This window comes from Uloborus diversus, unplaced genomic scaffold (genome assembly GCF_026930045.1).
Source record: "Uloborus diversus isolate 005 unplaced genomic scaffold, Udiv.v.3.1 scaffold_1034, whole genome shotgun sequence".
NCBI classification, from domain to species: Eukaryota; Metazoa; Arthropoda; class Arachnida; order Araneae; family Uloboridae; genus Uloborus; species Uloborus diversus.
The window spans coordinates 36,944-52,175 of record NW_026557693.1 but is presented as its reverse complement, the minus strand read 5'-3'; the positions used below and the strand labels follow the sequence as shown (position 1 = coordinate 52,175).

The 15,232-nt window shown below is 32.7% G+C and overlaps 1 protein-coding gene across 1 annotated transcript; it reads left to right on the top strand.

Moving 5' to 3' along the window:
- The first annotated feature begins 1,940 nt into the window (after positions 1-1,940).
- On the top strand, positions 1,941-12,264 carry LOC129232066 (AP-1 complex subunit mu-1). Its single transcript, XM_054866302.1, has 2 exons — positions 1,941-2,000; positions 10,664-12,264. The coding sequence occupies exon 2, from the start codon at positions 10,671-10,673 to the stop codon at positions 11,937-11,939; it is 1,269 nt and encodes a 422-aa protein (XP_054722277.1). The 5' UTR covers positions 1,941-2,000; positions 10,664-10,670; the 3' UTR covers positions 11,940-12,264.
- The last annotated feature ends 2,968 nt before the right edge of the window (positions 12,265-15,232 follow it).

The window sequence follows — 15,232 nt, the reverse complement described above, 5'->3', positions numbered from 1 at the left end:
TATAATTAAAATGTGCTTTGGTTAATAGTTATTTTTTCCATGCACTTCCTATTGCATGTCAATAATTTATTATTTTTTTTATTTTGTGAGTTTTTGCCAGTTTCTGCCGCAACTGTGGCAGAAAGTGGTTTTTGCCATGACGGTTTAACCGGTTTCTACCAGTGGTTTTAACCGCCTCCGCAGAAACTTGCCACCCTGTAGCTAACAGAATAGAGGCTCTATCCATTGAGGAATGCACTAGCCCAAAATACACCTTGTCATCATATAATTCCATCAATCAAATATTGTTTTTAAAATTATACAGATTATCAGGGGCTCTCAAACCCCTGTCCCTTCTTAGATGGCAGGACGTTTTCACCCTAGGAAGATTTGAAATTATTACATGAAAAGAAATCACTTGTTGACGATTTGCAAAGCAGAGGAGAAAACACAGCATTTAACTTACTTTTACCACATTGAAACATACTTAGTATAAAAACGCATCGAGTTATATGCTTGTAGAATCGTAATGTCATGAATACAAGAAGTCATAAAATCCACCTCGGGAAGATGCTCAATATTGTTTGATATTAATTTTCAATTTTACTAATTAGCCTGCTCAAAAATTAATTTCACTCGGCTGCAATGCTTGTAGCTAACATTACAAACAGACCGGCCCAATATAATAGTCAAAACAAAAATAACATACTTCGTAAATAATTATACAAAACACAGTGAAACAACCATTTTAGCTCGAACACCGTTGATGCGAAATTAAATATTACGTTACAAATATAATGTTTAATATTATGCACAAGCAAAAATAACCAGCGTACTTTGTGATCAGTACTTAAAATACAAAATTAATAATCTCAAATGCGAATGATAAGGTATTAAACGACTTAAATATTAGAATGAATACATTAAAGATTCAATATATATTTTCTAAGCCAACAAGAAATATAAATAATACACAATTATTATCTACAAACTGAAACTATTATGGTTAATGATTGATCAATTTTAAAATATAATGATACAAACGTCGGAAAACTCAAAACCACATACCTTCACCAAAAACCGCTCGAACATAAAAAAAATGGCTTTCTTCCGGAAAAACATGAATACCCTGCCAATAATCTAATCGCCAGATATACAAGCCAACGCCAAGTGCCGGTTAGATCAAAAGATGGACAATTTCTTTGGAGTGCCGCGGTTGACCTATTGTTCTCCGGTCAGGTTTTCCTCGAATGTGCAAACTCGAAACATATCAGAATCAATAAAAACTTATCGTCAAACCTCGAAACTCCTTTTGAAATTCATAAATTATTTAATGCATTCAAAAAGTTTTTGTTTTTAAATGCATAATAAACAAATATAGATCTGATATTTATTTTAGGTTGCGTTCGACGAGCTCAACCGGTCAACCGATTGCTAACCGCAGCGTTCTTGAGAGCTACCGGTTAACTGGTTACTTCCGATGTTGTTCTATGGTTGCGTTCGACGAGCTCGATCGGGAGCGACCGGTTAGTTAATCACGCGACACGCTAATGATCACGTGCTCCAATCAATTAATCAACTGCTTAGAATGGTAACCGCTGTTGTAACCGGTTGATCATAGAACGCTTCGGTTAGTAACCAGTTACTTACCGGTAGACCGGTGAGTTTCTTCGAACGGTTGATCTACCGGTCCACCGTTACTTAAGCTGGTTGGTTGATGGAACCACGTGACATTTGTGACCAATTATAAGTATTTTTCACCTGCGTGTTATTCGTCTGCGTCATGTCTGCGCAAGTAACCAGTGATCAACCGAAAGCGTTCGATGAAGCATTGGTTCATGCGTGAACAACCAGTTAGTACCCACTGACATCATTGCTGTCACGTGATCCATTAATCGGTCGCTACCGGTCGTGTTCGTCGAACGTTAGCTTATACTTTCGTCGAACCTCAGGAATGACATGACTTTGACGACATGAAGTGAAGAAATCTCTTGGTGACTGCGGCAGGCAGACGTTTCATGGTAATATTCATGTTTTTATGTATCGGTATTATATTCATTAAGTGTAATTAATGTTTATATTAGTTTTTCTTGATTGCTTTGAATATTAACACTCTAATTTAGTCTGGAAAACAATCCACCTATTTAAAAAAAGAATAAGTTTGTCTTGCTCCATCACTATACATCTAATAAAATTTCATTAGTGTTCCAGTAAATAAATACAAGTTCCGAAAACTTAAAATATACATTAGTTATTAAATTTAAGTATCATCTCTTCAAATATATATAGAAAAATGTAGATGATTGTGCTTCAAGGTTATTTACGTGGATATTCGATTTGTGAAATTTCAAGCAGCAAAATATTGTCTTCCCAAGTGTCACTAGATTTTGAAGGATAAAACACTTATTACGTATAGGTTTACTACATGCATTTTGTTCTTCTAGTGCATTGAAATCCTTACTTAATCTGCGTATGTATTGTAATTTTAGTATTTTATAATTTTTTACTAAAAGTATAAGTAATAATAGGAGAAAAGGATTCCCTTTAATTTACTGCTCTGATTACATTTCAAACAATTCACTTTTTGCTTTCTTGTTTTGCACATGGATAATCATGTTCAGAGTTTGACATTTCTAAGTGTGCATATGTTTATTAACTGTATGATGAACTATTGCAATTAACAGCATTCTTATGAAGCATCGATTAAACTACCAGAACTTATAAATAATAATAATGTCAGAGCTGTGGAATTGTTGATTTTTAAAAATGTTGTTAAGGTTTGAAAAGAAAATGAAAAATATGTGAATGAAAGAAAGGAAATCATGTCAGCACAGTTTCAAATCTTAATGCAGTCATATGTGTTTCAGAAAATGACTATTCTGCATTCAGATTTATCCTTGAAATATAACTAATATTTAAAACTGAAACTGAATGTCCTCTTTTTTTTTTACATGGATTTAATGTGCAGAAGAGTTTTAATGTTGTTTGACATGGAGCTGTTTTAAAAAATTAGCTTATTAACTGTTCTTGGTATCAGGATGACGCCCGTTGTAAGTAACACTATGTCCCTGCCAGCTTGGCCAATAAAAGGGCTAAAAGTTTTTATTTTCCTATCAGTGTGGATACAGTGGTAATTGAACATCAGTGTTGTAGAAGGGCATGTTGAAGGGAAAGCTAAAGAGGCCTGGCCATCTCGCAAAATATTTTTCAAACTACTAAACTGGATAGTACCTATTAAAATATTTTCAAACTTTGCCAAGTCTCATAAAATTTGTCTTCAGCCAATCTCTAAATGAATTCCTATGTAATATGCTTCTGGTATTTTATACTCATTCACCTACATTGAATTTGGGGAAATTGACTATACTGAGTTTAAATTATAATACCTTGTTATGCTCTTAATAAAAGTTTAAAAAGTGCTGTAGCCAGCCTTAATAATTTAAAAAACATTTACATTCTATTTTAAAATGGTGTGTTTCTATGATAATGATATTTGATTAAATGATTCTTGAACAATTTTGTTTTTCAATGTTCAGTGTAAAATCATATTTTATATAAATTTACACCACAAGGCCCTGACAATAAAATGTTAAGCCTGTGCTTGTATCTAGGTTGTTGAGTGGTATGTTTTCAAGCTTTTTAGTGACCATAGATTAGTCTGTATGTAGATTTTAAGATAAAATAAATAAATACCTTTGTGCTAAACAGTAAAGTAAGAAAAACAACGTTAAAAAAAAAGCACAAATTTGGCAATTACAGCAGACACATGTTTCGGCGTTACAGGGAACGCCTTTTTCAATGCAAAAAGTAATGAGCTTAGAGATGAAAAGACATCCGACAAAAGCTAAGCTTTTGTCGTGTGACACGTGTCTGCTGTAATTGGCAAATTTGTGCTTTTTTTTAATGATTTTCTTACTTTACTGCATGTAGATTGTCAATTACGGGGCAGTTCTCTAACTGACCAGGGGTCTCTCCAGGATTTTTCACAGGGTCCGTTTTTTGTGAATAATCAATTATTTTTGTGAAAAATCAATTAATTTTTTGAAAAATCAAATTTTGCATTTTTTTTTTGTAAAAACAAAATTTTTGAATTTTGAGGTGGCGCAAACTGCATCATTGACACTTAATGTTGAGTGTTTTCCCTCTTTTCTGTTGAGAATATCATTCTTGAGTGTGTTTCGAGTATTGGGGTACGGGAGGGCATCATTAAACTCTGGGAGATGGGCAACCCTCAAGTATCAAAATTTATTTACCATTCTACATTATGTTAAATTATACTAGAAAAGTTATATGTATAGTATTTAAAATTATTGTAATAAAGAAATTCAGGCAGGGGTTCAGCATTTAACTTTTTGAACCAAGACATTGTTAAAAAGCATAGAATTTCGCTTAAAACTTATAAACTCCATGATTTTTACAAAAATAAAAACTATTTTAATTGTTTACCTCTTAACAAAGCGTACTAAACATCGAAAATTTGAAAAATCAGATTCCCATAGCGGATGCAAAGAGATCGCAATCCTCAAAGTGAAAGCATCAAAAGTATAAAAACGGCTTGTAAAATAAATATTTCTGATAAAAGTATTTTAGAATTGCACTTTAGAGTCCTATGATAAACATTTCATTAATGTCTGTACACAGTAGAATCAAAATAAATAAATAAATAAAAAATAAACCATCGATTCAGCATTTAATTTTTTGACTCATAAAAGAAAATGGAATTCCTCTTTAAAAACTTAAAATAAGTGTACAAAAAATAAATACAATACACGTACATAAATACAAAAATCAAGACTTTTCATTTATTTGCATCCTAATAAAGCGAAGATAGCTGGAAAAAAGAATAAAGTACGATTGATTCTCATATCGAATGTAAAAAGATTGTGCTTTTCAAAATGTAGGCATCTAAAGAAAAAATAAATAAATAAAAGAGTTTATTTAAAATTAATTATCCTTTTTAGCATCGAAAAATCAACCCCATATAACTTTCTCCCAAAATAACGGTATAAGGGTTAAACATCTCACTAAGTTTAAAGTTGGTAACCCTATCTAAAGCGATCACATTTCACCCCATCCCTACTATCCTTTGCAGTCCTAAGTTCATTTCACTGTATATTATTGTTTATTAAATCATGAGCCAGGAGAAAAATGCTTATGACTGACTTTTTCAGAGAAGTTTGCAACAACAACGCTGCATAAAACAAACAAGCAAAAGTATAAACCAAACTGCCTTTCAGCTGTTAATTTCTTTCATAGAAACCAACAAGCATTTATTAGGTCTTAGTAGTTATTTATCGCTTGCAGGAGCATCACAAGAGCACCTTTTTTTTTTCTTTTGCAAAACTAGTAGATTTTGTATAAGTTGATATCTCTAATATAACTTTAAAAAAGGTTCCAAACATGCTGCGTTATTTTGATTTGAGATTTGCTCTTCCAATAAGCAATTTATGAAAGATCCGTTTTTGTTTATCAGAATTTTGTGAAGGATCCGTTTTGGTTGGTCCGGATTTTGTGAAAGGTCCGTTTTGATTGATCAGATTTTTGTGAAGGGTCCGTTAACTGACCCAAATTTCCTCTGGCCAGACCATTGCTGACTCTCCACTTTTTTTTGAAATCTGATTCAATGCGCAAATATCAAACTTATAAAGTAGAGAAATATGCTTGTTCATACCATACATCCTTCATTTGTAAATTTTTCAGTAAGAAGCAAAGGGTCTGACTAAGATATCGGGGGACTCGACCCTTACAGTCATACCTTAGTTTTATCCATTAGAACTTACACAATTCGCTGCATTGGAGGGCCTTTAAAGTATGGAGATGCTTGGCCACAGCCAAGTTGGCGTATTTAGTAATCAGGTCTTGCAAACAGCACGTTTGAAGTGCAGTGGAATAAGTTTTTTTGTTTAAAGGCACAAGGCAATATCTAAGGAGAGGATTTTAGGAGTACCTCTCCCTTTAGAATTTAAAAGCAAAGTAATACAGTGAAGCACCATTTATACGTTTACCTTTTATACGTTTTTTAAATTGGTCCCTGCAGAGTCTTATACACATTATTCTATACCTATTATACGTTTTTTTCATTTGTACGCTTTTTTCATACAGTCCCTTCAAAAACGTATAAACGGTGTTTCACTGTATATATGTACATTTAACTTAAATTACCTTTAGTATTAATGTTTGTGTACAGTGCTCTTTTTTAAAAGCATTTTCTTTGAAGTTTTATCGCAATTTAGCGTGCCCCTCTTTACCAATTGAAAGCATATTTTGAAAACGAAGTGGCCGAAGAACTGTCTAAATGGTTTGACAATACAACACGTCTACTACCAAAAATGTTTCTTATAAGGTGGTTGCCCTAAATCTGAAATTTTACAATGAGAGATGAAAGTTATTGCGTAGAAAATACATGGTGTTTAATGAGAAAACTTGCATTTTCAATGACCTCTTCCTGTTCAGTTTAGTAAACTTTTTTTCAATCTATAAGACTAAAGATATGTAATACAGTAGAAGACCGTTATATAATGCATACTTCGCGACCAGAGCTTTTGCATGATACAGGTTTCTACACTATATAAGATCATTTCACAAATTTTAAAATTAATATTCAGACTATATCTGTATATTTCCACTTCAAAATAAGTTTTAACTGCAATGAGTATTGATGAACTAATTATGTAAGATAATATATATAATCATTCGTCGCAAATAAATAATATTTTTAAAAAACTATATTAAATATTGTTCACAATTAAAAAATACTAGCTTCATGGTTTACCTAACAGCATAGCTAGATAATGTAGAAGTGTAGACCGTGCACTAATATATTTGCTGCGGTGCTGATACATTTGCTGCAAATATGTACTTTGCTCAGAATCTTTAAATCAACATCAATATTAAACAATAATTATTTTGAAAATCTGTTGATAAATTAATGAAATTACTCGATTGCATTCGTGGATACATCAAAGCCCAATAAGCATTGTATTAACTGAAAATTTTACCTACCCACTGTCAGGGTTTGCCGATAGAGTAGAAGACCGTTATAAGTCCCAAAAGACACATTTTTCACAATCTTATTAAGTTTGATGTAGGATCTTACATGATCTCAATGACTGGAAAAATGTCTGATGCACCAATACTCAAATCAATCTCTAAAGAAGATATTCAACTGTTTAAGAACTACTATGCCATGTTACTGCCATGCCATACACACAGGCTATTGAAAGACTGGGTGCCTACCAGGGGGTTCATGACACAGACTGCAACATTAAAATTTTTTAAGTGGGTTGATTTTAGAGATTTTTGACTTTTTTTGGGGGGGGGGGGGCTCTTGCTCTGGGGGGGGGGGTACTTCCCACATGTGGAGCAGGGTTGGGTGTACCGTCATCCTATGGGGATGGACACCCCTGTGGAAGAGCAGTTACAATTGACGTAAGTTTCAACTACATTGTGCAACAAGAGAAGCTTTAATAAAGAACCAACTGAAGTCCCGGAAACTTATGCCAAAACTAGATAGTAAGGACTTTCGAGCTATTTTAAAGGGGCACACGAGAGAAATTACGGGGCATCGCATCCGCAATAGGAACCGTCAACGCTATCTGGAACTGGTTTTTCGGAAGGGAAGTTGCCTACAGGGTTGCTGCCGGTTGGGCGGACGGTTGCTCGATTTGTTAACAACGGGGGCTACCATTTTTTATTTTACATCCATGTGCTTGCGCTTGTTCATTATTTTTTGTCAATTCTGCATTTGATTATCACACTGCGTCGCTTTAATTTGACACTTATGGATGAAATTAGTAATCAAATACTTAATGCAGCTCTTGCAGCTTTAATTGTATGTGGGTTTCTGAAAAGATGGCAAAAAAAAAGGGAAAATGATCAAGGCAATGATTTCAGAGCTAAAGCATCAATTATTATTTCATGCAGTCTCCAAAGCTCCTCCTGTTAAATTCATATTTGAGTTTTAACATTAATTTGTAGAACTTATGGTGAAAATTTCAGAAAAACAGAAAACTTTTATTACTATTAATTGAGTTTTTGATTTAAAGTGATACTCTTGTTACATTTAAAGAAGACATACAGAATATATGACTTCTCTAGGCTTATTTTTCCCCATAACTACTAAATTAAATCTTAATTTTAGATAGGAATTATTAGTCACTTATTGACAGGTAAGAAAAATTTTTAATTCTAACAAATTATACCTAAATTCATAGCTAAAAACAAACATGAAAAATTAAAAAAAAAAAAAGCCAGCAAACTCTGATCAATAAGCCTTTCATAATTATTTTTTTAAACTTCGAATTCATAAATATATTGGAGAAGTGCTAACACTTTAACCTACACATATATAACGCCACTAGATACATATTGCACACAGGAAAATCTGTGACCGAGTTTATTAAAATAGTTCCAAACATCTAAAAATAAAGTGACGCTTTAAAAAAATGTAATGAAACGATGATGCGCATTTATACAAGCTATACACGCATTTATAATACAAATAAGCTTAATACTGAGCAAATTAACACTGCATTGAATATCAGTGCGTCTCAATCAATATTTCAAATGTTAATAAAAATAACTTTATCATTTAATAATGCCAAACATCATTTTTGACATCTCAACAAAATATTACAATGTGCGTATCATTTTTAAAAAATTCTTTGTATTATCATATTCTTTGATTTTCAGAGGGATTATTTTTCTTGACTGGAATAGAGTACATGTGTTACTACACAGTCAAAATATTGCTAAATAGGTGGAGCTAAAAGTAGAGTAAATATTTCACCATTTCAATTTGCCTCACATTCTCCTACATTTTAAGTATTTTCAAATGGTACATACTGTATGTAAACATCAGTTTGAATTAAAAAAGAAAAGTACAGCTTCAATGCTATGATTTTTAAAAAGGAATTTTCACGTAACTTTTTCAAGGAAAAAATTTACTGTAATTGTTCAAGTATCAGAATGGGATGGTTTCCTCCATTCAAAAGTAGCACTTTTATCACTGAAATTGATAGAATAAGCAAAAAAAAAAAAAAAAAACTTGGACCCAAAAATACTTTCATTTTCTAAACCGTTATTTTTTAATTAATTTTTTTACATGTCCGATTTTTCAAACAAGGCGTGGTCTTGATGACGTCACAAATACACGTGAGTAAAGATGCGAATTAAATATTTTGCTCTGATTATGTCAACAGGAATGCATTTCATCATTCGTGACGTCACACGACAGAAATGTAAACATGAAAGCGCAACGATTTAAGTAATTTTTTAAAAATATTAAACAAAAACAAATTATTTAAAAAATGGTCAGATCTTATGTTTTTAAGCATGCTCCTTCAGAAAAAAATACCCCATTGTAACATTTGTGCAAAACAATTTTCAAAAACCCAATGAAACGAAAAACACCAATATAAATTAAGAACTATGCACTGATGTTAACTAACATATAAGTAGCAATTTAAATTCAAAATCAGATGCAAAACCAAAGATTAAATGTCGCTCATCCGTTTTTTTAAAGTGTAACTGAAAATTTTTGAAACATAAAATAAATAGAACAATAAAAAGGAATCCCCACATTTCTGTCGCCACGATTGCAAATGTATTTTACAGTGACGCTGCCTGACGTCACGAAATCCCAGCGCCCTGATTGGTTCCATCGTAACTTGCCCAGAATTAAAGGCAATTTTTTTCTAGCAGAGGAAAAAGTTTGCCCGTATACGAGCAACTGCGAATTTCCATAGCACACAAGAATTTTGGAGCGATTGTTTGTGGAAGTGAGTAGAAAAACCAGTTCCGGATAGCGTTACGGTTGCTATTGCGGTTGCGATGTCCTGTTATTTCTCTCGTGTGATATGCCCTTAAGATCAATATTTTGAATGTTAATGATTATCATAAACGTTTTTGTAAATAAATGTTTAATACCTGGACAACCTTAAGTTGTTATACATATTTGTAATTTTCTTTTTCAGTTTTTCTATGAAAATATACATTTTTCCTTAAATACGAGTTTTTCAAACTCAATCCGGAGGCAAAAAATAAACTCCTAATCGAATGAAATTTTATATATACCATAAAACGTCATTTGGCACCTTTTTCTTACACTGCAAGATGGAAATTGGAAACTTTTTTTTTACCATAGGACGATGACCCACCCTAATACACATAGTTCAACAATTGTTAAAATTTATCAAAATGAAGGTTGTAAATGATTTCAATATTTTCAAGCAAAGCGAGACAAGAGTTCATTGTTTTAACCTAGGTAAAATTACTACTTAGGTTTGCACTTGGAACTGCTTTTCAGAAGAGACTGTGAGCAAGAGAGCAGGTAGCTTTTAGAGGGCTTTGGATGTTCACTTTAGTAGTACAATTGACGCCGTTTTATTGAATCAGTGGTTAAATGAATCAACTGCTTAAATGAATCAAATTGTCAAAAACAGAACAAATCCAGCTTTATTGAATTAGCCATTTTATGGAATCGGCTGCTTTATGGAATCAAAGCTGTTTAGAATAAACGTGATTCAAATAAGCGGCGACCACAGTATCAGCTTAGCTGGGCTCAGAGCTTGTTGCTGTTCATCCCTTTTGCATTTATATCTATCTTTTATGTGTATAAAATTTGTAGTATATATTTTTTTTTCCAGTAGTATAATGACATAGCTTTTATTTTTCTTTCTTTTAGTTCCAGGATGTCTGCCTCAGCTATTTACTTGCTGGATCTGAAAGGCAAAGTACTTATATCTAGGAACTATCGAGGCGACATTGACATGACCTCAGTGGACAAGTTCATGCCTTTACTCATGGAAAAGGAAGAAGAAGGGTGTGTTACTCCTATTTTAACACATAATGCTATTACTTTTATGTACATTAAGTATAATAATTTGTATTTAGTTGCAACTACGAAGAAAAATGCTAATGTTGCTCTGGTGTTTGTGTTCTTGCATAAAATTGTGCAAGTTTTCATTGAGTACTTCAAAGAGCTGGAAGAAGAAAGCATTAGAGATAATTTTGTCATCATCTACGAGCTTTTAGATGAGCTGATGGACTTTGGTTATCCACAAACTACTGATAGCAAAATTTTACAGGAGTTTATCACACAAGAAAGTCACAAAATGGAAGCCCAACCGAGACCTCCGATGGCGGTCACGAACGCCGTCTCTTGGCGTTCCGAAGGCATCAAGTACAGGAAGAACGAAGTCTTCCTCGACGTGATTGAATCCGTAAATCTGCTGGCTAACGCCAACGGCAATGTCTTGCGAAGTGAAATAGTGGGCTGCATAAAAATGCGAGTCTATCTGTCGGGGATGCCGGAACTACGATTGGGACTGAATGATAAGGTGCTGTTTGAAAGCACTGGCAGAGGCAAGAGCAAATCTGTAGAGCTTGAAGATGTTAAGTTCCACCAGTGTGTACGCTTGTCCAGGTTCGAGAACGATCGAACCATATCCTTCATTCCTCCCGATGGAGAGTTTGAACTCATGTCTTACCGATTAAACACTCACGTGAAGCCCCTGATATGGATCGAATCTGTGATCGAACGGCATGCCCATAGCAGGGTGGAGTACATGGTCAAGGCCAAAAGTCAGTTCAAGAGGCGATCCACCGCCAACAATGTCGAGATCATCATACCTGTCCCGACAGACGCAGATTCGCCCAAGTTCAAAACGACCGTGGGCAATGTCAAGTATGCACCAGAGCAGAGTGCTATTATTTGGAGTGTCAAGTCATTCCCTGGTGGCAAAGAATACCTAATGAGAGCTCACTTTGGGCTCCCCAGTGTCGAGAATGAAGAATCAGAAGGGAAGCCCCCGATTCAAGTTAAATTTGAAATTCCGTATTTCACCACGTCTGGTATTCAAGTTCGGTACCTTAAGATAATAGAGAAAAGTGGTTATCAAGCTCTACCGTGGGTGAGATATATAACGCAGAACGGAGACTATCAGTTAAGAACTCATTAAATATGTAATTATATCAAAATATATGTTTTGTTATATTTATGATGATTAGATATGTTTAAAACTTGGACCATTTGATTTTTTTTTCATTTCCATATTTCACCTATTTCAGAAGTATATTTTTTATATAACAGAATTTTTAATAGCATTTAATGTAAAAGACATCTCTGTTAATCTTTTATTAAAATTGAACTAGGAATATGTTTCTACACCTAGGAGTTTCTTAGATTTAATGAGTTGTAAGATGTTTTATGTATAAAATAGGATTTAAAAAAATTTTGTTTTAAAATTTTATTATAGTTCTGATTTCTGTAATAAAATTGTTTAATTAAATGACTTCTGTTTGAACTTGAGTAAGATATGTATGAGTGACTTTTTAACTCACAAGCAACCTAGTAACTATGTTTGGATTAAATTTGAAAAAAAATAATAACTAATTAAAATAATTATTTTTTCCTTCAAGTTTTTTTTTCTGCTACTTTTAACTGGTCAAAATATAAAACAAATTTAAAATTTGTATTCGGGTATATATCTCATATTGCACACCTAGTACAACACTGCCAAACGTCGAAAATTGAAGATTTTGTGTTATATTTATGTCCTGATGCATTTTTATTAGTTCTATTAAAATGATAGACAGACACAAACAAAACAAAATTTTAACGTTTTTTTTAGATGTGTCAGTGTGTTGCTATAAGAATTTAAACTTAAGGCACACTATATTTAGGACCATTCCACTGTCTCGTGTGGGACAATAAGACGCTTAAATTTCACCAACATTTTGTCATATCTCTTAATATTTTTAAACTAGGGTACGCACATTTTGTAATCTTTGCGTTTGATACAAAGATACTCCTGACACAATTGTATTTTTACTACGCAATTTTGTTATTTGAAATTTAATTTATGTGCGAGACATCCAAAGTCAACCTCTTGTAACTTGATATATGAATTAGTTTTGCTCTAATAATATAATGTTAACAAAATAAATTGTAGATCATGAAACCAAAGGTTCCAATGTAAAGGAAACTTGTCTCATTTGTTGAGAAATAATAGTTTAAACCGTTGGAAAAAAATTATGTATTGGGCCATTGCACGAAAAATAGTCACTTTGTCTCGCATGTGACATTTCATATATTTCATTAAAAAATAATAATTTTAAAAGGAAATGACACAATCTTTTGCTTAAGGAATTACACATACATTTGTAATTTGTTAAGCCAAAAAATTTTATTACCCTTTTAAATTATTATTAATGAAATGTATGAGTGCAGGACAAAATTACCGTTTTCTGTGGAATGGCACTTAAATTGATTTTTCTCGAAAAGTAGTTTTTGCAGTTGGGGCAGTGTTGTACTAGGTGTGTAACTTGTTCTCTCTTTTTTCTGGAATTATTGAAAAACATTTCTTCATGCAATATTTTCCAAATCTAGAAGAACCTCTGTGTAATGTTTACTTTACCAACACATGGATATTTTCCCTTTTCTAGCAACTTTTTAAGTGAGAGAGCTAACTAACAAATACCGAGTGAAATATGGATATTCTGTCAACATACCAAAATCATTTACAAAAATTAATTTGATTGATAGTGTTACCTAATTATGAAGTACTAATTTGCATGTGTAGTATTTATAAATTAAAGAAATTTCCCCCAGAATTTTCATTAATTGACAAGTATAAAAATTAGAATATATTCTTCAGACATAACTAAAATAGGATTATGAATTTCAAAATTAGATTCTTATTTAGTACAGTAAAACCTGTGTAAGTTGACCATTTGCAGTGCAGCACTTTGGTATAGAGGCTAGTAACGAAAACCTTTTTTTTTTTTTCATTTCTTGTCCCATGCATTCATTTTTAACTAATTGGAATACTTTAAACTCACTTTCATTGTTTAACATTACTTTAAAACAATTAGAAAAAATGTTGTTTAAATATTTTCAGAGAGTATTTACCAGAATGACTCGTAAAGTATCATACAAATTTAAAATTTCTGTGAATCGATCAAAAAAAAAAAAAAATTGCCCCATTGCTAATGAAAAACTATTTACTTGATAATAACAATTCCTAAAAATTCGAAAGTCAAAAGTTCATCAAATTCTTCATTTGATCTTTTCTTGAACATTTGTATCCATGGTAATCTACTTTTCAATAAAAAAACTCCTTATTGAAGTTTGGCGCATTTTCTGGGACCTAACATCAGCCCTATGTTTTTCGATGGAAACATCAATATTCATAGGTTTTTCTAAAATGTCTGGTTATTTATTTGAGGCATAACTGATGAAACCTTTAGTACAATCTAATGCTTTTGCCTAGTGGTCAACTTACGAAAGGCTTTTTACAATACTCCAAACCAAAGCTGGTGTGTATTAGTGGTCAAGATAGACAGGTCAAGTTACAGAGGTTGTCCTTCATTATATAAGATAGGACTAATTCTGTTCCTGACAAAAGCGGTCAATTTACAAAGGTAGTCAACTTTACAGGTTTTACTATATGTATTAATGAGATTTAGGTTGATGTGATGTGAAGTTTCAAAAAATGGGCATTTTAGTTACAGACTTCCTGGTTTAAGTAATACCAAATTGTTTGATTTAATGAACATTTTTTATGTTCTCAACAATAAAAGGTAAGGAAATATAACAAATATAACAAAATATTTCATTGAATTGATATAAGAGTCGAGTGCATCAGTTCAATGAAATATTGTGTTATGTTCGTGATCTACTTTCTATTAAATATGTATTGTGAAAGAATTGAAAACATTATTCATAGATTCATGAATATTTTCGCCTCATAAAAGCCGAATAACTTCATGTTTGAAACAAAGTGGTTTAAATCCCAGATGTTTAAAACTCAACTGACTTACCTCGTCAGAACACAGACATTCTTATATACATTAGGTGGAATTACGGTCTCCGCAGAAGAAGAAATGCATAAAGGATCCTTTTCATGTTTAACCCTAGCGTCAATGACCGGGTACCCGGGTACCTTTTTGCGACATTTATCATAATTTTTACCCTTTCTAACTAGGTCTTGGTAAAATTGCTTTTAATCCTTGTTATTTACATGAATGTGAACTAGAGAAAGTTGTAACTATTTTCAGAAAAAATTTTGGGGGCAGTTTTTTAGCATTTAAAATTTTTATACCTATATTCAATAACCGAGTACCCACTCCGCATCAAAAAATACCCCTTTAAAATGCTTCTGATACCATTTTGATGATTCTCGTGTAAAATGACCCCTTAAATCAAAATATGACCACTATTTTCCCCCATCACTCCCCCTCCCCCCCACCT